Raw genomic sequence first — 26,637 nt, 5'->3', positions numbered from 1 at the left:
ACCGCGAAACGAGGGGAGTATCTGCCAATCCGTTCCGTCATCAACGCTCGTCACCCCGCCGCACTTTCCTCAGGCGCGGTACAACATTTTCGGTAACACTGTAATTATCGATTGTTTTACTTGCTAAAGACCGCTATTTATCTCCCGTAAAACCAGAGCCTACCTATAAATGGTAATGCTCACTGTTATAAACGTGATGATACTATTTTTTCTTATATTCACCAGATATAAGCGTCCGTGCCTTTGTTTTTACAATTACATCTAGTTTTTCCAATATCTTTTGCTCGCATTTCTGCATGTCAGTGTTTACTAAATCTGTTAAAATATTTACTAACTAAAATCTTAATCGTGACATCTTGATGTCGTAATATTTTTAACATTAAGACGTCATGACGTTCCGAATTCGTAAAAATAAATAACATAAAGGCCTAAAACCGATACTTTCGAGTGGGTTTCAAGTTCAATTACTGTAAAAAATTCAAGTCCAAGCCTCTTCAGGTTTCTACCACCGCAAACTTTATGAAGCCAACGTGCTAGCGGCATATATAATATGTATGTATAGTATGAAAACGTCAGATTTAAAAAAATAATTATAGTCATCAACGAGTTAATTACGAATGTTGAATATAAACAAGGACGGTTTAGTGGCGTGCTGAATTGCTATATCTGTAAAGGTGTGTCCACACGGCAGCGGTTTTGATGATATGCAGCAGATATTTAGCAGGTTTATGATTTTTTTGTGCTAACTGGTCTTAATGTGATAAACATGCAATTTTTATGACGATAGCGTGTGTTTAGGAAGTTTATATAACATGACAAGGTATGAAATTTGTTAAAATATATTTTGTACGTGGTCGCCTTATGACTGGCCTTATAAGAAGACTCAAGTTTCCCAGAGAGCAATGGACAGGGGCTTTAGTAGGAGTTTCGCTGCGAGAAAGAATCAGAAAAGATGAGATCTGTAAAAGAACTAAAATCACCGACTTAGCTAAAAATTCTCGTCTTGAGAGTGGGCGGGGCACATCGCACGTTCAACTGAAGAAGTTGAGGTCAAAAGGTTTTCGAGTTGTGACCACAAGCCGGTAGACGTGACTTGGGCGGACTTACACTAGATATTTAATGGGATCAGGCGTTACCTTGCGGAAGTCCATCCTAAGTAAGAAAAGGACCAATATTTAGCCACTTCCGCATATGCAGTGGTAGTCGTGCAACAAAGTACATCGCCCGCCAGCTGGTAAATGCGTATGCGGCAAATAATGCAGACTCCTCTGTGTTTGGCACTAATCGATGTAACATAACTCCTGAAGATGCCCCGTGGAGGGGTGAAACACGTGTTGAGTGATTTATCGGTGGCAGTTGTGTAATTCGCATGGCGGTGCACTTTGTTGCACGCTTATCACTGCATGTTCAGAAGTGGCTAAATACTGGTCCTTTTCTTACTTACACTAGATAGTTAAGGTGGCGGGAAGTCGCTGGATGCGATCAGCGCAAGATCAGTCATCATTGCTTATTGGGAAAGACTTATGCCCTGCAGTAGCCTTATATCAGCTAAAAAGAATACGGTGTTCCGTAAAAATTAAATATAATTTAATCATCTTAAAGATATTTAGTTATAAAGATGCACAAAGTATAGGTTACATAATTTTATTTTAATTCTAATAGAACGTCGAAGAAGTCAAGTTATATTATGTTATATCGTATCGGTTAAAGAAAACTGCTAAGTAACCGTTACAAACTAAAAACCTCGGAATTTAATAAGAACGGTGTTGTTCAGATCAAAATGCAACGAAGAATTTACTTGGACATTGTTCAACTCGAAAGATATGTGGAATTTAATGGTCGAATGTCCAGGACGGCAACACGAAAATTGAAGTTTCAATTACATTTTGATGGAACGGTTTCTTTAAAAACTACTATTTTAACTATTTTTAGTTTTCGGAATGCTTTCGACTAAATTTGCTTTGTATAGACTATATATATTTCATAGCTTCACAAAACATAATACAATGTTAAATATTACTATAGGGCAGCCAAATAACATCTGTATCCTGTATTTCATCTAGTTACCGACTAGTACCAACGGAGAGTGGAGGTCACCTAGCTTAGATCTTATTTTTAAAAACAACGCTTGAAGGCTTCCTCGGGAAACTTAGCTCGGGCCACTACATATTATTTTCATAACTGGCAGGAGAAATCTTAGTTCCTTTGCGCTACCAACCTACCAGAGCGAGGGCCCACTAAAAGGATACTCGGCGTGGACGCTTATTTAAGGGCATCGGAGACGACCAAGACGGAACATGACTTTGTCGGCCGCTATTGCCTAAGTTCGGCAGCTATGTGAGATATAGATATCTGTGATTTTTACGTTTGAAAACCAAATTCTCGTCAAAAAAACTCTGTAGTCTGTACATAAAATTTTAATTGATGTTTATTTTTAATATTTAAAAAAATTTATAAAAATTCTATGTAATAATAATATCTCTGGGTAATTAATCAAGAGAAATAAGTCGAGGAAGATTAACATGTCTAGACATAGCCGGCACGTCCCGCCTCCTCGACTCTTAAATATTTATTGCCCTGCGCTCACTTGATTTATGTACGTTTCGATATAATCTAATTAGGATAAATGGTTAATTAATCATACAATTTAGAATATTGGCAGTAATATTAAATAAGGGCTTAAGGGTTTTCTTTCTTATATTCATTGGTATTATAAACCTGAAAGGATAAGCAAAAATTTGTGTTTAACAAAACTACCTGAAGTCGTGACATATATTTCATAACACTGACAATCAACACGACGTACAGTCAGTTATGCAATTACCCACATATATAGTAGGCACACCAACCAACGTATCGATACTAGTGGAACTCGGAGTGTTCACTATATGCACAAAGCAGATTTTTAAGTTTCTATGTATCATATAGCAAGAAAAAGCAGCGAACTTGTAAAAACACTGGATAACTGGAAAGCTAGAAGGACGGCGACCAGATGCGGCAGCCTCATGTACAGGTCCGAACCGCGCTTAATACCACAGCAGCCGAAGCAATGCACGCCACCAAAGACCAGCACAGATGGCGTTACATAGTGTGACACACAAATTTTTATATAAGGTTCACGTCGCAGAAAGGTGGAGTGGGTACATATGGAAAGAAATTCCTAAATATTTCACATAAATAAATGGTAAAATGTCTACTGTAATAAGTAGTAGTTACAATATATACTCTATTGAGCAGTGGTAGCCAAGTGGTCTCCGGAAACAATCTAATATAATTCACACTTTGTGCATAAATTATTTAGGATTGTCACTGTTCTTCTTCTTTTTCTTTTCCTACCCTAAAGGTCTCCACGATGACCGGTCTTGCACTGCCGCCGTCTAGAGACTTCCCACGTCCTAAACTATGTCGTCGGTCTACCTAGTGGGGGAATATCCACAACCCGTCTACCGGCTTATAGTTGCAACTCGAGAATCTTGCCACTGCTCTCCAACAAGTTTTCAGAGGATGAGCAGCAGCGTCCTCTGCGTATCATGATACCACACTGTGATCGTCAACCCACCTGCCAAGCGTGGTGATTATCGCATATCCAGTCATAGATATCTTTGGGGAAGAGCTTGCAAAGGGCGTCTATAGACTGAATCAGGTAAGATATTCCACAATAAAAATAATCGGTAACGAACCAATTCTTTTTATTTACTTTAAGTTGATAACCTATATTAATTATAATTAGCGTATAATCTAAGTGAAGGTAAGTTCTAATACAGTACGATTAGCTCACACAATGCCATATTCAAATCACTAACTATAGTTGTTATGAATAAAAAAAAATTTCAAAGATCCAGATCGCAGGTGCCTTATTTCAAAGCCTCGTGAAGTGTATTGATACGGATTAAAAGTAATCAATGACTCTAACGTAACTCTGAATGTAAGTATAGAAAGAATACGAAATATTCTCAGAAAAAATCGAAGACAAGGTCAATATGGACTTAAAAATTAATGAAGAAACAAAACCTTAGTTATGGTTTGTCTCTTTTTAAAGTCTAAACAGACATAATATTCTATGTACTTTCAATTTTAACCACAAGATTTAAACCGTTTTCTTTTTAAATATAAAAGAAACAAACTTATTTTGCGTGAAACTCTCACCAACTTCAATGAGAGACCTTAAGTTATTTTCTGTATTTAATCGTTTATTTTTATATCGAAGACACGTGGCGAACTTAGAATGAGGTATGTACCTTACAATGGGACTCTATCGGTTGATATATTATTTAAGACGTAAATTGTAAACTGATATGTCTATATAATATCTCTTTTGTACCTTTTTTATTGTGCCATCGTGTTTGCTTATAAGTGATGAATTTTAATAATATTTTTTTATCATGTTCTCGATTGACTAAAAGTCTATTTCAATCTCTGTTGCTAGATTTTACTGTGTACTTGTTATGCTTTCTTTATATTCAGATGTTAAATAGAAAAAAAGAAGGCACCCTCGCAACATGGAAACAACAAAGGCATGTAATCGCTTCCTTAGATTGCTATCAGCTACCATTGAAATAAGTTTTTCATTTTCTAGTAACCATTTTGCCAAGCGAATACAGTGGTACTAGACCAGTGTTTCCCAACATAGGGCCCATGCCCCACAGGCTATTTGATTGTTAAGGGGGAGCAATTCCAAAATGGATTCCACACGAATTTAGCCCTTTCGCTCCGGGCCATTTAAATACAATGTTAGATTTCAATGACGTACTAATCGAAAAAGGCAAATTCTGAAGTAATCACAGTATATAATTGTTAGATATATTTTTGCATGACGACACAGAAATATCAACTAGGTGCTTGGCGTCTTCAAGTAAACTGCAGCAGAATCCGCGGGGAACCCCGGACGATTTAAAAGCTTAACAACGCCAAAGCTAAACAATGTAGTTATGCGCACATGAATGGCCCATCGCAACATCTGTAATACTTTACTGCATGGAGTTGGTGTTGATTTTAATTAAGTATCTGTCAAAACTGTCTTAAAAGCTCGTTTATTTAATAAGTATATACATTGTATAGATTTTCCAGAGATTTATTTCTAAAATCTATCATAAAGTTTCACGTATGTTACATAGGAGGCATAAGAATTTTAGAAAGGCTAAGTTGGGGCCTGGTACATGAAAATTTGGGAAACACTGTACTAGATTAATGAAAAGTACTTAGTTATGTCCAAAAATGGTGAGCGCTTAAATTGTCTTTCACAGGGATATTGTATTACAAAATCATAAGGCTTTATAAAGTATACATCAGTTCATCCATTCTCCTAATACGCGGTCCTTGCGCCATTTGCAAATAACCTTTCTGTTAAGCGCTAAAGGCAAGGCGTTCACGACGGCACAAGCAATGAATCAAGGGATTAGTAGAATCTCTAAAACTAATATTATACAACGTCGGTAAACTCGCTTGCCGCGCGTTGGAACTGGGGCAAACAATATTTTATATAAACGTTATCTTTTAAACGACAAATCACTTTCAAGGTGAATGCACATTTATTTATAATGTAGCAAACTTCTGACCTACCATAGGACCGCTTCACGAAGCATGGTGCGGGTTGTTTCTTTTGTAGTTTCCACTATTGGAAGCCTCTCGTACTTCTTCTTCCTAGGTACACAGGGATAACAGTCACAATAATAATTTATTGAATAAATTTTCTTATTGACCTAGTCTTCTTCCTTCCATCCTAATCAGTGGCGTAGCTATGGTATTTGGGGCCTGGGGCAGATTGGGGGCTTGGTGCCCCCCCCCCCCTAAAGAGTAAAAAATTTCAAAATTCATAATAAATATATATAAAATAACATTAGATCTAAATAAAATTTATTGGGAAAAATTAAAAACGAACATTCCTCGCTTTTTGGTCTGCAAAGTCATGAATCACATTTTCAAAATCAATAGTGTCGACTAGTTTGAAACACAGATATGTGTTTTTGATTTAGGGCCCTTTTAAAAAACACTTTATGTGTTTTGCGAATGAAAGGCTTAAACACTGTGCATATTATAATTAGTAACCGTTTACTTTTTTTTAATGTTTATATTATTTAACAACTTTTTTAGCACAAAAATAGTAATATTCGATATTCTTTTTATGTTATTTACTTTAAATTATGGTTTTCATTATTCTTTTAATATTTCATTATTCATCATTCAAAAAAAAATTCAAAAAAATTATTTTCATCTTTGGTGCCCCCCTACTTGTGGTGCCTGGTGCGGCCGCCCCGCTCGCCACCCCCTAGCTACGCCACTGATCCTAATGTCTCTTTTATTTTACACAAATTTTTGCATTTATCTCATACCTAGCCTCAGTAACGTTGCCTTGCCTTTCGTCAACGAATAACTATAGGTAGTACACTTTGTTAATAATTTTTAATTTTTTAGCTTTAATATAGAATTTAAACATTTAATGCGGGTTATGTTTAAAACATAACCGACATTGCCCAGCGCATTGGCGGGTTGAAGTGGCAGTGAACAGGACAAATAGTACTTAAAATATTTGGTATTAAGGTTCTGAAGTGGAGGTCACGGATTAGCAAGCCCAACGTGTGACGTACACCCACGGGGTGGACTGACGGCCTTGATACGGTTGCCGGAAGACGTTGGATACAGGTTACTTCCATCCGGTCCTATTGGAAATCAACTTACCTGCGGCTGAAATAATGATTATGAAACCAAAACAAGACCAAGACCAAGACAGGACCCTAGTTTATATTTATTTATTTTATTTGTAATACATTAATATTCATTTATTTTAGTTCGAACAAAACCGAATAGTTTCTGGAAAATTCGATTGAGAGCCTTGTCATGAATGTCATATGATCTTACATTAAACCAGTTTGGTCTTGTACTAAGATATAGACGTATTAGTGTGATGATATTTTACATGTCGCATTTTTGAAGTTTTCACAAAAATTACACGAAAGTCAAGACGCACAGCATCTGTTTCTCTATGTCGATGTTAATCTATTGCGATCGAAGTATTTTTTGTGTAAAAAAATATTAATACTTTTAACACCCTCTGTGTAAATATGACATACTGTAGTTATAATATTACGTTAATATTGATAATCGTTATTGTACCTATAATTAAAATAGACGAAACAGTTACGTGATCCCTGCTTAAATGTATTCCGTGTAAAAACGCCGGCAGTGAAAGGACTAGTAGTGAAACCACTTCGCTATCGTCGTATGGGCTGCAAACATGCAACTATGTGATGTTAGCTGTCAGTTGGTTCACGAGGAAGCTAATATATAACCAATTATACGCATAATTGTACTATATATAACATACTATAGTGTAAACGGATTATGTGTTGGTATTATAGAAATAATAACGTATGTAACTACAGTGATATAACCTCTTTTGTTACGTGTAATTATTTAATTTTTGCATGAAAGCGCTACGTTAATTGATAATTTATTACGGCGGTACACATTTCGTCGAGTATCTTTATTCGGGTATACGATTTAATTTCTTGAATCAATACACTGATGAAATGTCAACAGTGGCATACAGAAGAGTATTAATAATATACTTTGCTCGAAAATATTGACGTTAAAGCAATATTCCGATATGAAAAAGTATCATAATCATATTAAAATATAACTTCAAAAGGTTTATCTTAGTTTATAATTTTAATTAATAATACGAAATAAAACATTTTAAGGTCGATTAAGAGTATAATTTCGTATAAAAGATATATTTTAAAAATTACACGTTATGTGTAGTAATTTTTAATTTTTGTTGTAAAGTGATGTAAGTGTAAAATATATGTATATATATATATATATATAATAGTACAGAAGACGCCGCTGCCCATCCTCTAGAAACTAGTTTATGAGCACTGGCAATACTAAATAATTAATGCACAAAGTGTGAATAATGTAAGATTGTATCTCTCAAATCAAACCCGCGACCTACGATCCGAAGTCTCACTTTTCTACCGTTACGCTATCTATCACTGGTCAAGTGTGAGTAAAAACTAAAAACTACAATAATGGAAATCGAAATTTCTTTATTTTTTATTATTTAGTTATATATGTAGATACCTGGAGATGTCTTACTCTGCACGTACCCGGTCTATAATCTTGTATCATAGACCCTAAAGCATGGATGCACAGAACGCGGCCCGCCGGTCGAATACTGATGGCCCGCCGACAGCAAAAATAATACTCTCACACATTCGAAAATTTTTTAATTCTATTCCAGAATAAAACCAAAAAAATTAATTACTTATACTTCTGGCGGCCGGCCCGCCATCAGTTCATGATTTGCCCGAGTGGCCCCTTGTCTTAATAAATCTGTGCAACCATGCCCTGAAGGTTAAACAGTCATGTGTTCTGTGCGGTATGAGGTCTGGCTACTGCTTTGTTCGTCTATTGGTCTTCTCATTCCTGATTTGATATCTTAGAAAAATCTCAAGCATTTTTATGGCTTTACCAATGAAAGTAAGTGAGAGATCACTTACTTTGACTGCTTTAAGTCATCACTGGTAACACATATTGGTCGAAGACCTTTGTTTCATGATACAGTGTAAATGTAAAGATTTTTCTTCGAAAATAACATTAGGCGACACAGAATTATAATTTAATTATAAAATTTTAAAAACGTTTACCCAGTTAAAATTTAGAACATTTTCTTTATAAAAAATGTTTCATAAATCAAAACAAAAAATGACCGATAGCAAACTTTTGAACCCTTATCAAATTCCAGGCTAACAAAATTTACCGATTTTTATACGCAAATCGGAATGGAATATCAAAAAGATTACGATGTTCATAAAATATGCAGAGTAATAAATGCTTACGTCCGTACCCTCTTTAAAAATGTCCTGTGGGACGTTACCTTATGTAGATGCGCGGAAACAATAACATCGCTACGGCCCACTTTTGAACATTTATCCGGTTTTTATTAGAGTATTTAAGAGAGGGAACGTTCGGCATTATGTTCTGAATGTATAAAAGAATCGATTTTAATACATAGTTAACATTTAATACTTAAGCCAGTACGAGTACATGTTTATTATATCAAACGTTTTTAATAAGCCATTGTTATCGTCATCTGTAACTACATGTAACTAAGTAAGAAAAGGACCAATATTTAGCCACTTCCGCACATGCAGTGGTAGTCGTGCAATAAAGTGCACCGCCCGCCAGCCCGCTGACAAATGCGTATGCGGCAAACAAATCGAATCACAGAACCGCCACCGCCAAATTACTCAACACGTGTTTCATCCCTCCACGGGGCATCTTCAGGAGTTATGTTACACCGATTAGTGCCACACACAGAGTCTGACTCTGCACTTTATTGCACGACTACCACTGCATGTGCGGAAGTGGCTAAATATTGGTCCATTTCTTACTTAGGATGGACTTCCGCGAGGTAACGCCTGATTCTATTAAATACATGTAACTAAACCCAATGATTCTATAAGAGCCAAGTCTTGAACTCTTAAAATGAACCTGCAAGTAAAGCCGCAGAACATCCACTCACAATGTGAACAGATGTACCTAAGTTCTTCTGAATATGCTAGATGTATGTGGACCTTTCCAGGGCTTGTAACCAGTCCTTTTGGAAATCTATTAGAGAGGCCTATACCCAACAGTGGACTTGTTATGGTTGAAGTAATAATAACCGCACTTGACGATACATAGTCGTATATAGATGGTTATGCGCGCTAGTCTGTTAATATAGTATTCAATCTGTTGCAATACAGCCCCCATAACATTCGTCACTAGAGCTCCGAACGACCATCCAACGAAGAAAAACACAAGCAATGAACTACTTCGTTATCATTTCTTCGTCAAAATTATTTCAGCTATTAACGTCAACTGCTTCTCTATAGATTTTGAATTTAAACTCTATACGTTGATTAGAAGCGTATATCCAGCGCTTTGTGATAACTTTAACAGTATACCCACACTTAGCAATATTTTAATAAAATTCTTAAACCTCGAATGCAGTCATTAAATCTGTATAATAATTGAAGGTAAACGCACTGAACGTCTAAATGGTGTAAAGACATAGATTGTATATTTAATATCAAAATATAAATTAATCAAAGTAATTAACACTTACAAATATTGTTAATAATAAGTTATTTTTAATCTGTATGAAGGTCCTCTCGTAGCGATGTTTAATGAGACAGGCATAATGTAGTTGCCTTGCGGCTCAACGTTGTATTAAAAAATAATTTATTTCTCTACAAGTCGACGGCCCAGGCCGACTTATTTTATACAAACTTTTTACATTTTTACAATCACCGTGATTCATTCTTATCGCTAGTTTTAAATTTCAATGTTTGCTTATCCAGTAAAATTATAAAAAACTTAAGTACACTAAAATATTTATTTTTATATTTAAATGCCAGTAATAGCACATTGGAATTGAGTTTGTTTTAAAAATACATGCTCTTATACAGGCTCTTAGACATCCACTGCAAGATATAAGCCACCTTCAAAGATCTCATCTCATCTCACTCACTGCATCCAAAGGCTTTCTACCTTAACTATGTAGACGGTCTACCTAAAGGGTCTGCCCAAGCCGCGTCAACCGTCTCGTGATCGCCATTATCTTTCGGTCCGAGGAACTACAGTCTATTACTTCTGTATAACATGGTCAATACTTTGTTAATATCTGAGCCTTTGCGAACAACAGCTTCCTTTGCGTAAAGATTGACAGTGCCTGATATATTCAGCGCTCGCCAACACAATCATATGGTCGGCGTCCAAATATCCGCCTCACTTACAGAAAGGGTTAAAAGTTAAGTTAACCGTATGTGTACACTACGTAAGGTATCAAAAGATATAATAGATATAAGATAACAGACATGGACATGAACATGCGCTTATAAAAATAATCTTTTACAATTTATCTAATATATATACATATGAGTTTTTAATCTAAATACTAACTAATCACGATATCTAAGACCATGAGTCTTAGAACTTTAAAATTAATTAGATATATTCCTTCCATATATTACGATTTAATTAAGAAAAAAATTACGAAATGTCTCCCTCGAGTACGGTTGAGAGAGATTATTTTTAAAATGCATATTTTCGAACATGAACATCAATAACACTCTATGGGTATAAAACAAGACGAGGATTTTTTTTTGAACGGTTAGAGTTACTACGAATGTATTTTATGAAATTGCTCATAAAAGACCGTACTAGCCATGCTGAAAAATAGGTAGACAACTAATATTATACATCAGGTATCTACATGTGGTTATTTCTCAAACGAATGATACGTCTAGTATGAATCCAGAGATAGGTTCTTATCAAAATGATAAATTTAAAAAGGAATACCACGTTAAAATTTTTATTAAACTACTGTTATTTCACGGTTATGTTATACAATATTCCCTGTTAATCTGTATCTACGTACAATGCTATAACAAAATACTTTAATTTATTTAATATAATTAATATTTTTTTAACACGCACATTGAAGCCAATTGGCGTGTAAAAGTGGCATTTATTTTACGATTAATCAACAGAAGAGTTTGAGCATCCTATCCTTCATAGAACTTCCGGAGCTTGTAAGATGTTTAACTCGAATATTTCTGCATTAATATTACAGGTGGTCTCAAACCATAACACAAGATTTTTCTGCTACCCTTACGTATATATATACCGCCAATTATAGATTTTGACTGTTTAAAATGTGAATGTTTAAATATTTATTATCTATATTTAGTCTGATAAAAAATACATCGAACTTACACGATACCGAATGCTAGCTATAAATAAAAAAGATTTTATTTAATTTTGGATCTAAGTTCTAAGTAGGTATTTAATCGATATAAATATAATAATTAAATTAATCGTTATAAAATATATATACCTAATGCTTGGTAAAACTGCAAGTTTCTACTCAAAGTAAATAAAACCCCCCACAAAAAAAATCGAAATCATCGTCAGGTGTCTTTTAGGCTTGTCTCCGGCCATTTGTAATAAAATCGCTATTCAAAAATTAAATAAAAGTACCTTGTAATGAAGTATTTTATATCCGAAATCTACCAGAAATAGTAGTTCATAATTCAAGATGTGAAAATTAATTAATACAAATATAACAAAGACAACATTCTCGCAACTTATTTGCTAACACGTGTTACATTAACAATCCTCAAAGGGAAACCTATGCAAATAGGTTTAATTCTATAATCCTACTAAGAAGGATCTAGTCTAATATTTTAATTTTAAAAAAATATTTATGATTAATTTACATACTATTAGAGTTAATAATTATTAAAAAATAAAATAATAGGCGTGTGTATAAGTTGAAATGTGTTTTGGAAAGTAACAATGATATATATGATAAATAAACGAAAGATCAAAGTCGCATAATATTATATAAAAGATATGTAAAAAACAATTTTAAGTTATCGTTACCTACCTTTATCAATTCTCGATACAATTTCGCTAAATCAAAGAAATGAAAAAGCGGTCCAATTAGTATCCAATACTCAAAAAATAAACACAACTGCACATTAACAATTTTCCCACCACAATCAACGATTCCTTGTAGGCAACAAACTTTTAGACCAACAAACTAATTTGGAAATAAAACTTTTTAACTTTAATTCTTAACAATATTAACTGGTAATAATTAAAATAACACAATTTCTACTAAGCACACAATTACTAAAGTCAATTAAACGAGCACAGTAAAATATAATACACAATGTTTTCATTCACGAACATTTTGGCGGCAACGGCCATGTTGACACGTTCAATACACGACGCGAGTCTAACTGGACTGGAGCAAAAATGGCGGTGTTGGCTAAGTTGGCTAGCGAACGGCGCCGTGAGGCAAAGATCATGCGTGTAAATTCGAAGGTGAGCGAATACCTCAAACACCAAATAAATATATAAAAGAAAACTGTAAATAAAATTAATTAAAGTCCAATATTTAAGATTGATAAATTTTCAAGTATTTTTATTTACTGCTTTTTATGTTAAATAAAAATACTTGCAAATTTATCAATTTGAAATATTTCGAAGTGAATTAATTTTAGATAAACACATAAATCCGTTTTAATAAAAAAAAAACGAGAATTCTTTATGGTCGTTTCTTATATCCATTTTTATTCTGAAGCGTCCGTATAAAAAGTTTGCCGTCATTTTTCTTGATAATTTGTTCTAGGAAATAGCATTGTTCTATAATTAATGTTTTTTTGTGACAATATCATGTTATGATAATGTAATAATATTTACATACGTAACTTGTTAAAACAATATGAAATAAAAATTTAATATCTTCTAATATCAAATAGTCAGCAAATCTTACAAAGCCCTATGGATGGCGGCTAGTTCGAACAAGGCCTGTCTTCTGCAGTATAAAGTGAGTATACTTTAGTTTTCACGTGGTCTATTATAATTAATGCACGAAATATAATTGCTTTTCATTTTAAAATGTTAGTGTCAAGTTTGCCAGCGCCTACAGCAAAATGTTATTTTGAAGTTTACAAATCTTTGAAGTCTTTTGACACAACAATAATGTGATTATCATAACTTCAGAAAAATTATAAAATTTTATTTTAAATATTAAACGCACATTTTACTTCGTCATTTGTTCATAAAATGTATAAATTTAAATAATTATCTAAAATTGTTTCTCTTCTGCCGTGTAGCTCTTTGAAACAAACAGTGCAGAGCTACCGGGACTCGGGAAAACCGGTTTTAGGCGGTACGAATCTAGCAATTTTCAAAAATCAATAACACATTCAAGTTTTTAAAACCGATTAAATGAATAATGTATTCATTTATAAAGACCGTTCAATACTTTTAATGAAATTCAGTTACACTAAATAACTGTTTATTTACGACTTTTCTCTTCATTTATTTATTTATACAACATTAATTGTATATGTATGTAAATATACATAGTTTTATACATACTGATTATTTATAGCCTAGTCTATAGCGAAACATTCTGCAAATAATCTTATTTAAAAATTGAAATAATTAGTTCATTGAGAAATTCCCTGTTTTATATACTTTCTTGCTAAAGATTCTCAAGCTTCCAAATTTAAATTTAAAATTGTTAAATTCATTATATTCATTTCACATAACATTTGCATTAAACGCGTCAGTAGAAAACTAGTTCGCGTATGGTCAATAGAAAATTAATTTATTCATTCAATACCTATGTATAGATGATTCTAGGTATTTACGCGTCGGTGGAAAATTAATAACCGTATTCAACATATCTGTAGAGAAATAATTTTTATGTTGTACGCTTCAATAGATAATTAAATCTTGTATTTAACGCCATGGTAATTTCTTTTATTCAAGGCCACATTAGTAAATTATAAGACATTTTCTTTACTTGACAAGAAATTTATTCACAATTTTATCCTCTTGGTATTACGTCTCATTGATCGGTTTGTTATGTATGTTCGTATTTTATTTAAGATTTTTCGTGGATTATCTTAAACAGTTTGTGGCAACTTTCTCGACCAATCAATGCTGAACTTTTCCAAACGCAAAACTGAACGCGTCGACTCTAAAATCCCCTGCGTCACGCGTGGTACGTGAAGTCACACAACCCGCCTTGGAAATATCAATGTGTTCGATTTTCTTATGGATCTATGTAACCTACGCTACTTATTATACAAGTCAGATGACTTCCCGAATTAAAAGAAATATCAACTTTGATCTGCAAAGTATCAACTAGAAGCTTAGGACTCCATACAGAGACGAGCCAAGAGGCTGATTGGTAATTATGCTGTGGTTAGGTTCAAAGCTTGGAGCATCGGAGAAAAGTTGCCAGTTTATCAGTTTACTACAGATTGGATTTTGGAGAGTGTGCGTCGTAATTACTCCAAATAATTCCTCCATCTCCTTTATTCTATCGGACAAGAAGATATACGTACACGGTTGAAATTCCTTCCATCCGCACAAAGCGTTTTACTAATACTTTTATAGTGCTATTACCCAAGATTGGAACAATCTATAGGCGTCATTGATTTCAGAAAATTATAACTTAGGAGTCTTCAAGACAAGAGTGAATGGGTTACTTGTGAGCAAATGACATCGTAGGCCTTGTTGTTGCTTAAAATCAGGTGAGACGGAAAAGAGAATAAAAATGAGGAAAGATGTAAAAAGAAATTCATTAAAATTATGTGGAAAATTACGATGTAAATAAAGATCCTGTCCACCGATAATAGGGGTAGAAGTTATAAAAAAATTACTATAGTTTGAATAATTTATTCTAATGTCTATGTAGTAAGGTTTTTTCGTAATAAGGTTTTTCTATTAATTTTTGTTTGATTAAATGATTGCTCTAGCTCAAAAAAGATTCATCGTAGTCACACATGTTGTCCTTCCTTTCGCAGAACTGTTCTTTTTTTTAGTTTATTAGCTCACGGATTTCGGATCCGCGATCCCTGAATCCGATGAAGCTGTAAAAGCCAAAACGGCTAACAGCGCGCATCAACATACGAATATAGCCTACTGTTCTAGGCACATAATAATCAATATTAAGACTGTAGAATCTCAAATAGGATTAATGACGTAATGAAATCTCATTTAAATAACTAAAAATTTAAAACTTTATAAAGACAATTTTATACAGGGTGTTAAACAGAAGGCGTATAGGTACACAAATGTAAAAGCTTTAATGAGGTGAATTTATGTATGATAAACTCTACACAATAATTAATGGTTTTTGAAATAATAAATAATATAATAATAATACAGTAAGAAAATCGGTTTCAAAATTTTAATTACTACACATTAAAAATAATTAGAGGCAAAGGCGATAGTGATCATGGTTTCTACAATTATCACAGTTAGTGATAAAAAAACCGGAGATGATAAAGGGAATTCATTTTTTACCATAATTCCCTGCAGACTTTGTAGTGCCCGATTTTTTTAGCATGTCTCATTCCAACAGAAAAAAAATTAATGTAATATATTTTATATTGATCACTGTAGGGACAATGAGTGATCGAAATTGCTTACAAATCTTCTATGCATTCACCCCTTGAAAACTTTTACACCTACAACCAATCATTCTATATTATCTATATTTTATGTTAATAATGTTTAAATTATATATATAATTAATGTTTAAATTATATTATAATATTTGATTTTTATATATAATGTAAATTTTTATGATATAAGTAATTTATTATTATATAAGTAGATATTATTATTATTTTGGTTTTACATGTAAAAGTTATTCTATTATTTTTTTTTCTTAATTAATTTATAATTGGATATTATTTTATGTTGTTTTATTTTGCGAATATCGAACTAGCTTGTAAGAGATTGCTATAAATTCCAGGGGTGGAAAATCTGCGGCTCGCGCGCCATACTTTTCATTTTTATGTAGGATATATTTTAAAAAATTGACTGATTCCTGATTCCTTTCGTAAGTTTAATTTTTTTAATTACTTTAATATTAATTTCAATGCATATATATTTTGTACTTTAAAATTAATAATATCTTTTTAAAACATTATTATATGCGGCTCATGCTATCAAGGCTTTTGGCCACCCCATGATATTTACTTGTATAAATAAAAAACAATCGTCGGTCAGTCTTCATATTGATAATTAAATAATTTAGTGTACATTAAAGTTGTTTACAAAGGAATTAATTTAAAGGAAGTTCTACTTCATACGATGTTAGTTTAGAATAATACGTATTAGATTCAGGAGTAACATAAATCATATTTGTCATAATATACCGTATCATTTATATCTATATGCTATCTTAAAGTTTCAGAGACATAACTCGATCTATACAATTTAAAGTGGGTGAAAATCAAGTTCATAAGCGGTATTAAGTTAAATGATCAATTAGAAGCATGGAGATCGAGTTAAAGCGTGTCACCGACTTACAATCTTGTAATAAGTTTGTAACTTGCAAAAGAAAATTATTTTAAATAACTTACACTTATAGTTAAGACATTGCACACTCGATTATACACCAAAATTTTACATGAAACAGATTACCAGCTGATTTATATGTGAAAAAAAACGATCTACCGTCTGATGTCGACCAATGTAGTTGATTCAAACTTTCAAATCCTAGAATCTTTATGATAAAAATTTATTTACTTAATTTTTATTGCATTTTTGTCTAGTTACGGAAACGGATGGTACGCGTTTATTTTAAATTTATAAAAAATCATTTAACTAAATAAAGTAACACGGTAAAGTCCGTTATCTAGATGTCGTTCTGGATGACAAACTTAACGTTAGTGCACCCGTTGTTTCAGCCCATAGTCGCCCACTGAAATGCATAGGCCTTGACCAAAGATTTATATATAAGAAAAATTTATATATATACCATAATTACCTCGCTAAGCAGGCGGGCTGGCGATCGCAGTTTGATATTGTGATACGTAGAGGACGCTGCTGTGCATGCTCTGAAAACTTGTTTGTGAGCAGTGACAACCCTATATAATTAATGCACAAAGTGTTAACTATTTAAAATTGAATCCCGGGAATCGAACCCGCAGCCTATGATCACAAGTCTTTTTCCTTACCGCTGAGTTACCACTGCTCGTGTCCCTGTGGGACAGATTAAAAAAAAAACGGATTTTTTTTAACGTTTTTTAATATTACACGATATTATGTTCTTCACATGCCAGTGAAAAGCGTATTTTAATTATTACAGCCAAAAGCGATGATTTTCACAATCATTACAGTGACCGATGTAAAGAATCGTAGGTGATGAAGATTGGTATTAGAACAGAAAATCTCCCAATCACGTAATCCAACAATATAGTCACTTCAACTTGCATTCTTGCATTTCTTCAGCTTTTATGTGAAGTTTGTCTTAGTGGATACTGCTGTAAATGAACCGGGGAGGGAAGCAACACTCAGAGGTGCAAGTTCTTCTAGAAACGTCTCTGCGTTCCAAATAAACAACAGAGGGATCCGTACATAGTCCCATGCTTTATGTTTTATCAAGGACTACCACTGGGGTATAATCTAGCAGAAATCTCACTTAATCTTATATTTCCCTAGAGGATACACGTATAATAAACATAACTGTGATGTTATACATTGCATGGGGTAAGACATCTTTTATAAGTTGACGATGACGCCGCTTGGAGTAACTCTGTAATTATACTTCTAGCAAACGATCGGCCAGTTACCGGTTCTAATGGTAATTATAAATATATAAGGAAGGTTTTACATAGGACATAGAACGTCTTACGGCTGACAAAATGCCGACGAAAGATCTTGCAAGCTGATCTAGTAGAATAGGTAAAATAATAATAGGACAAAAATAATCTTGTCCCCCTCCGGCAAGTCTTTTCGAAGGGTACTTTATGTACGAATGTACTTGGTATAGTACCATTACTTATGGCAAATCATACGACCATCGTCACAACTTCAGCCGAAGGTTGCTCACAGCTGGACATTATCCTTCTCCATATATTTTGCGTCTCCTGAAGACTTTAACAAGGGCGTCTGTAAACTTTGAGGGTGAGCATTATTTACTTCCGATTTTGGTTTACCCTACACGAACCTGATGACGAATCGTTGTTCCAAATTCAAAATTTTTTTCGCTATTTCACAGTTTACGATGGATTAGATATCTAATTGACGTAAATTGAATCCACCGCGTGTTTAGATGAAATTTCAGAGTTGTAAAATCGAAAGAAACATATTTTAATAAACATTGAAATAGGCTGACCTATTGATTTTGTAATGCAAAAAATTGTACAGCAGTCTAATGTTAAGGACACGCTGTAAATTAAAATCAAACAATGCCTCCACCCTAGTAGTCACTTCTTAAAATATTGGTTTTTAACTCCTTCTGATCACCATGTATATAACATGTAGATAAAATCGTTACGATTTAAAAATAGACATCAAGATCAGGTCACTGACATATAGCTTACATAATAGCGTTATGTTCGCAATTATAGTTGCAATTTTATAGTAGCAGTAGACACTTATAATAGCAAGAGCGGTTACTCAATTATAATAACAAATTTGTACACGCAATTATAGTGAAGGAGAAAAAAAAATAACTGCTATAAAAGCTGAAACGGTTAATAGCACCTAACGACAATCGAATTTCTCGTAACGCTATTTAAAAATGTATTATCTATATCATGCTTTACATTTTTTTAAACTTCATAATTGGTCATATAGGTGCAACAGGCACATCATTTTCTGTCAATAGTGTAATTGTTTTAATAATTTATTTAGTTTTTTTTTCTCAATACCAAGACACAGGAATAAAAAAATAATAGTGAGAAATTGACGGAAGAAGTACGGTGGTCTAATCCAAAAAAGCACTGGATGTACTTTTTTAACGAATATTAGAAGCGGAAATTTAGTTAAAGAAGGTTGTAAATCCGAGAGTCATTTTAATACATGTCATAAAAACAACTGCGTATAATATATTCATATAAATACATCGAGAGATAAGCAAAAGTATATTTAACAGATAAAATATTTACTTTGATAGTGAAGCTTTATTAGCTTTTAAAAATAGAGTAAGATTTAACTTTTTTTAACGACAAGGGCAACTTATTCAATAAACGTACAGCCATAAACATTAAATGTTTTTTTTTAATCAATTCCATGCTAAAGTATTTTTAATTCCACATTCTCTGCCGAACATAAACACCGTGTATGAGTTTTTTTTAAATAAGGTAAAGAGAAAAATATATGCTTTGTTCTGTATGTACTTCAACCTCAATTCAATTATATTCAAGAAACACATTGGGAATTCCTCGTCTAACCCCTCTGGCCCACCCATTGGCACTGAGCGGAGCAGATCGTTCACGTACTTGAGCAGAAAGGTTCTCGAGTGGCGACCACCGGTAGACGCTTCGTATATAAGCCCCTCAGTAGGTGGATCGAGGATATGGTCAAGGTCGAGGGAATTGGCTGGATACAGGTAGCGCAAGACAGGTAATCGTTGCGATTTTGGGGGAGGCCTATAACTTGAAATGTACGTCTATCGGCTGACATGACGGTGATGATGACACTGCTAGGTCCACATGGAATGTTACCCAGAGGCGATGAGATGTGACATACATAGACGCAAAGTTATGACACATAGTCGAGAGATCACACAGACGGTTTGTCGAGTCCATAACAAATAAGTGAAGATATCATAACACTGGCGATGCCAGTTTAGGTGTGGTAACACATATAATAAATAGTGTCACATGGACTACAAGTTAGTTTAAGAACATACCACAATGTCAACCATTAGTGTATAAAATACATATACAATAAGACATATATGTGTTAATTTGTAGGAAATAAAATATACAAAAAGCTTAATGATTTCTTTAATGATTAAAGAGAATAATTTAATAACTTTATATGTTTCTATTTTCACATAATTTTCTAATATATTCTTAGGGAACACTAATTTTAAACTTTAATTCAGGAACAAATATATACAACATCAATTTTTATAATTATGATTTTCAGTATTTCTAAATAGGTGAAGATACAATCTCTAAAGCATCAGAATAGTGTAGTTCCCCATGAATCTCTTCTTTTACCTTGACTGCTGCAGATTTATTATTTATTAATGCTAGAGTCTTATGCTTCACTTTAACATGTTTACGTACAGAATCTCTTCCGTGAAACTTAACATCACAATGAGGACATGAGTATTTTTTCTCATCAAAATGTATTCGTTCATGTAAGATTAGCTTTTGTTTATTCATAAAGAACATACCGCAAGTTACACATGGGATATTTAAGTCTGTATGTTTTCCTCTGTGCTTTTTTAATGCGTCTGATCTGTTTGCCTTATATTCACAAAGATCGCATTTGTAAACTTTTTTGAGAGTGTTATGTGTAGAGCGCCTGTGGTTACACAACTCAGCACATGTGTAAAATGACTTAGCACATATTTCACATGTGTATGACTTTACTTTGCTGTGCCGTTGCATATGTGGTCTTAAACAATTTTTAGTTAGCATCTTAGCACATACAGGACATGGGACTTTATCTCCTGTATGAGTTTTAAGATGACGATACACCTGACTCCTGCCTTTAAGGAATTTTCCACAGAATTGACATGTGGCTTCCACTATATATTTCTTATGTACAGATTCCTTATGTGCCTGCAGAGAACTCAGCTGTGTGAAATTCTTTGAACACATTTCGCACTGGAATGGTCTGTCACCACTGTGTATCACAATGTGTGTTTGCATGTCTTTCATTCTTTTTGATTTATATGGACATTGTTTACAATTGAATATTCTAGCCTTTCCAATGCCTATTATATTAATCATACCACTTCCAGCCACAATACAACTTTGTCTCTTCATTTTTTTGTGAGAATGATAAGCTTTGTAAGTTTTAAAAACCATTTTGCAGATAGAACATACCAAGGAATTCAGCAAATGGGTTTTTCTCCAATGAACTCTTAATTTGCATTTACTTTTAAAATAGGAACCACAATCGTGACATTGAACTTGTGGATATGTGTCTGCATGATTTATAGAAGTTGATGCGTAATTTACTTTCGGTTCGGTTATCTTTATTTTTTGAGAATTAAACAATGAGAATTTCACTTCGCTTTTTATAGAGTCATCGTCCAAATACTGAACAGAGACAGTTAATTCGTCATTAAAATCACTTAAATCATCGGTCTCATCTCTTTGTACTTCATTTTTAATTAAAACCTCCGAAATTGTTTCTGCGCCAGTAATTTTGTCCAAAGTTCTGGTTTTTAAAACATAATCAGAACTTTCGCATTTCTCCTTGAAGTTAATAGCAGCTTCCAATTCCAAAAAACAGGTAGAACATATAGTGTCTGGTAATCCATCGTTTAATTTAATTTCGACGTTGGTTATAATGTTTATATGATCATAAAGTAAAGCATTTTTGTATATTTCAGACAATGACCTAAATTTTCTCATTCCTTTTTTTAAGCATACTCGACAAACCGGCATGTTTTTCCGTTGTTCATTTACGATTCTCCGATGTTTTGTATAATTTGTTTTTAACTACTTTTTTATATTCAGTACGATAAACTGGTGTAATTGACGTTGACATCTGACGTCTTTTGACAGAATTTTTTTTGTATTAATCATACATGCTCTGAACTTTTTGCCACTATGAGACAATATTGCTTAAAATAAAATAATATGATTACTGCCAGAAAATAGATTAATATTTTTTTTTACAGATTTATAAGTAATAAATTATTCGATTAACTTAAAAAACAATTTACATTGCAAAATCTTAAAAAAGTGGGATTGAATCGCACATGAATTTCCGTAAATGGCTACTTAGAGGATCAAGCTAACATAGTCAATAATAAAAACTTAAAAATAAAATTCCATTTATGGATGAATTTGTTCAAAAATTTTTTATATATCCTTTTTTAGTACTTTTAACCACTGACTCTTTTAGGGTGGTTATGCGTCTCGATTCATTAGTATTTTGTGTTCCCATCTAAATATATTTTGAATACTTTCATAACTTTGGTTTAACAAAAAAATCTTTTTCACACAGTTTACTAGTGTAAACTGACAAATATTTTAAACAATCTAAGAGATTTCTTAGGATACAACTATTTAATGTTTTTTTGTGTAAAAGATGGTGTTTGTAAGAAAAACAACGGTGTTCTAAAATAAATAGATATTATATATTCATGTTTTTATAATACATATCACTTTCATGTATATTATATTCTATACTTAAGATAACTTACATCTAACAAACTTATACGCTTAATGAAAAATAATACCTAAAAATACAAAACATTAAGATTCTAAGAAGACTAGTAAAACATTTATAATAGGGGGTAATTTTAGTGTCCCAATTAAATATTTAAAACACCTGATTAGTTCGTCATTTAAATGTAAAAATAACAATCCCTGACAAAATTTACGAAAACACTAGGGACTCTAAAATCACACCCTTTAATTGGATACCGAATTTTTCATGTCTGAGAAGCAGTTAACTTAGTATACGCGGTATATCGTATGTTTACGAAAAGCCAGGTTTGACATTAACTGATATTATAAATGACAATGGAAAACTTACGTTTACGAATTCATAAATTTTTAATTAAAAAAAATAACATGAAACTAAATCTACATTAAATGGGACCTTTATAGTATGACCTTATTTAAATGTTTATTCCATTTACCTTTTACACATCCTAATACAATAGTGTTATAAGTTTTACAATAACATTTATATTATATTGAGCCCCCTTTCAACTGTCAATCATTGCATTCGCAGTCATACTAAAATCAAAGTCACAAATATTCTTCCCTTTACAAATTATTCGTTCGTTTATTTTATAATTAAGGAATATTTTCATATCACACACACGTTAAGGGGTATAAGATCTTTGTTGTGATTTTCTATAATTGTCCATTTGCCATCTGATTGGTAACGTTAAAACAATTATTTTATAACTGGCAACACCGCTTATTTTTAAGTAGATATAAATTTGAATCTCTATCTACACTATAACTAAGGCACAATTCTCAGACGTAAATTAAAACAATCGTTCATTAATAAAACCTTGGTCCCATAACTATTACATGAGATAAATTCAATCAATTGCAAACTGAACAGAGTTGTACTTATCATCCATGGCCCCCAAATTAAATTACAACGCACGTTGTGGCGGCGCAAGTGAACCATTGTGTTAAATATTATAACATTCCAGTTTTGAAATAAGAGTTATAATGCTTTGGCTTTCAGCTATTTTATACTATGGTCCACTTAAAAATGTGTTTTTATAACTTATTATGAGGGGCTGTCGCACACATATTATATTTCTTGACATTCTGTCCACAAAAATTACTCATTCCACCGACGAACATATGCCCATCAGACACGAGTCCGAAATGACCTTTTATATTTAACTTTTTAAACATTAATGTAATCTATAAATTGCAATGTTCTCTTTTGCTATTCAGGTTATTTTCTTTCGCGAAAATGTCACTTCGTTTATGTCAGTCGAACAAATGTCCTTCGATATTAAGAAAGAACACGTCCACATAAATAGAAGTTATCAGAGTATTATATGAATTTTCATACAGTAGAATTACATTTTGTTCATTACAAGACTATTTGTAATATCTTATAGAAAACATAATATTTAGTAAAACATGAAAGATTTTTTTTTATTTACCATAATTAATGTATATTTAAAAGCAAACAACTTTGCTATAATTGTCGGCAATCTAACTCTATCATATCGAAAATGGTGATGGAAAATGGTAATTGGTTGACTTAGTGCAAATGTTTAATACCAATAAGACCACTTGTTTTATCTATTGCAATAAAATTGCATTTTTGTTCATTCTGCTCTAAATAGTTTATCATCATTTTGAGTAAGACGTTCACAGCTGGATACAGGCTTCCTCTTAAAATTTAAGACAAATCCGTTAAGAAGCAGTTTGCTACCAACGTCTTTTGACAACTATAACGATCTGTTCAGCAGTGGGCCTCTTTCAGCTGAAATGATGGTGTTTACATAGCAGAAGACATGGTGGAAATAGCATTGAGTATCCTCGTAATTGAACTGCATCTATTAATAGCTAATTTACTACTGCCTTTTAGTATAAAAAGTCCTTCTCCATAGTTTTTAAAAAAAACCGGTCTGGTCTGCATCTAGTGTCTTCCAACAACCTTAATAAAGTCGCTGCGCTTGCCGGACTCCAATGGCCAACTGTACTGTTACTGCTACTTCAGTAGCAGTTTGCCAATCCGCTGAACTATTTTGGTTTTATTTATTCATCTACGGATCCCCTTATTCCTGATTCGAAGTCGCAGAGAAATACCGAGGATAGTCCTCTCCGTGGCGCGTTAAGCGACTAATATTGATATAAAAAATTGTGTTGTATTGGAAGAGACATTTTGTGGTTTCACTTTAAAGTCAATAATGTTAGCCTTTGTAGGGATGTTACAGCTTTTTCGGTGAAAGGGCTCAAGCTTCCGGAATACGCTATCTGGTTTGTGATATTACTTCATAAAAAACACAACTTCGTCTATTTCTCTGACATATTTATTAAAATAAATAAGTAAACTGTGAATACGTTAAGGATGTCATTTAAACTTGACTTCCGATGGTAAGGAGTTGAAATAATGCCATAAGTTACACATTGCCAGCGCACTCGTATGTCAATATTTACGTCAATTCAACTTTTTTAAGTTGACTTGTCAGTTTTAGGCTAATGGCGTCACTGATTTTTTTTTAAATTCTAAATGGCTACAATAATCGCGAAATCGGATTCCATTTTTAAACAGATTTCTTAATTATTTTTTAGTGTATTGATGAGAAACCGATGGCTGTATGAAAGTTTAAGTAAATAATAGCTTTAGTTTTACTAAACTGAATTCAAGTTAAGGTTTTAACTTAAGTTACGGGTGTTTTTGGGTCCACTAATTAAATATTGTCAACCTTTCACAAGTATATATCGAACGTCATTTGGGTGATCGATGAATATAATCGTAGTGTCATTCAAATATCAGCTTGGTATATTATTAAAGGAAGTGTATATCTACAAGTTGTTGCCCTGTCAATAATTTGTCAAAAATTAAATGGTTTAGCGGTTTTTAGTTAAGATCTTATTTGCTTTCATGAGTTACTAAATATGGAGGATTTCAGGTGTCCACAACGTGCGGTAAAACAAAAAAAAACTAATTAATTAAATAAAACTATGAGAGGAATCGATTCAGTCCGGCGGCTCCTGGTGGGAGCAGTGTGGTACGGGAGTAGGGGAGGACTTGAAGGCACGAGGGAAGAGGGAGGAATAGGAAGGAGGAGGTTCGTACTCGGGCGGAGTGGGGGGAAGGGAGGCGGTGAACAGCTGCTGCGATGTGGCGGTGACGGTGACTGTCGGCGGCATATCGATGCAAGACGGCGGCATGTTGAGCGGCGTGTCCGATGGTTTCGAACGCTTGCAGCAGCACTCTGATAACGAATTGATTACGTTAGCAACAACATAAAATTATAACAATAATCGATATTAATTTGTAAGGACACAGACATAAATATATTGTCACATCCTAAGCCCATATAAGACATAAAATTCTTTATTTATACTTTCATTTACGCGCACAAAATTAAATTCTGTAAATTAATGTCTGTGATTTGCTTTCTGTGTCCCTCCTAATCAATTTAAAAACATAAAAAGGTCTTAGTAGAAGCCAGTAGCTTATATGCCGTGAAAATATTGAAAGTCACTAAAACAGAATCTGAAGTTTGTCACATAAAAAAGTTATTTTTCAAGACATATAATCTATGGTTAATCTATAACTTATTTTAATTAACAATCAAATGTTATATCTTTATAAAACCTGGTGATGGTTTATTAGTTACGCTAATAAATCTAATAATCTAATAATCCATATAGGTATATTTCCTTTTAAAAACTAAATACTACACTTTATAATTCAAATATATATTAAAACAACAGTTACATTGTTACGTTTTATTTTTAAAACATAATAGTTGACGCGACAGACCGTTAGTGTTTTGGCCATGAAAAATCTCAAAGTGAACTGTCAAACGCGTGCAAATTTTTAACGAACATTCGATAAAAAATTAAATAAGAAATTACATCTATAATAATCATCATAATATAAAAACTAAAAATTCTTAAACTTTTCGCTTTA

The 26,637-nt window shown here is 33.0% G+C and overlaps 3 protein-coding genes across 6 annotated transcripts in view; all 3 read right to left on the bottom strand.

Annotated features, from left to right (window-relative positions):
* LOC137929502 (uncharacterized) overlaps positions 1–12,777 on the bottom strand; it is a 146,536-nt gene extending 133,759 nt beyond the window's left edge. For all 3 annotated transcript variants that reach the window (XM_068772483.1, XM_068772482.1, XM_068772481.1), the window contains exon 1: positions 12,434–12,777. The gene's annotated coding sequence lies outside the window, so the exon portion shown is untranslated. The remainder of the gene's footprint in view (positions 1–12,433) is intronic.
* Positions 12,778–20,369: 7,592 nt separating this feature from the next.
* On the bottom strand, positions 20,370–22,033 carry LOC137929689 (zinc finger protein 431-like). Its single transcript, XM_068772749.1, has one exon. The coding sequence runs from the start codon at positions 21,942–21,944 to the stop codon at positions 20,472–20,474; it is 1,473 nt and encodes a 490-aa protein (XP_068628850.1). The 5' UTR covers positions 21,945–22,033; the 3' UTR covers positions 20,370–20,471.
* Positions 22,034–22,666: 633 nt separating this feature from the next.
* Positions 22,667–26,637, bottom strand: part of LOC137929686 (uncharacterized) — a 104,029-nt gene continuing 100,058 nt past the window's right edge. For both annotated transcript variants that reach the window (XM_068772744.1, XM_068772746.1), the window contains exon 7: positions 22,667–25,933. In XM_068772744.1, coding sequence (XP_068628845.1) covers positions 25,695–25,933 — 239 coding nt within the window. In that variant the 3' untranslated portion in view covers positions 22,667–25,694. The remainder of the gene's footprint in view (positions 25,934–26,637) is intronic.

Source organism: Battus philenor, unplaced genomic scaffold (genome assembly GCF_028537555.1).
Source record: "Battus philenor isolate CCGP_79_NKW_IND1 unplaced genomic scaffold, ilBatPhil1.0.hap1 SCAF_5, whole genome shotgun sequence".
Taxonomy (NCBI): domain Eukaryota; kingdom Metazoa; phylum Arthropoda; class Insecta; order Lepidoptera; family Papilionidae; genus Battus; species Battus philenor.
Note: the sequence above shows the minus strand (reverse complement) of the source record. Positions and strands in the feature narration are given on the sequence as shown.

Bases quoted from the DNA above. Each gene is read 5' to 3' on its own strand.
- LOC137929689 (XM_068772749.1), bottom strand. From the start codon at position 21,944: ATGCCGGTTTGTCGAGTATGCTTAAAAAAAGGAATGAGAAAATTTAGG.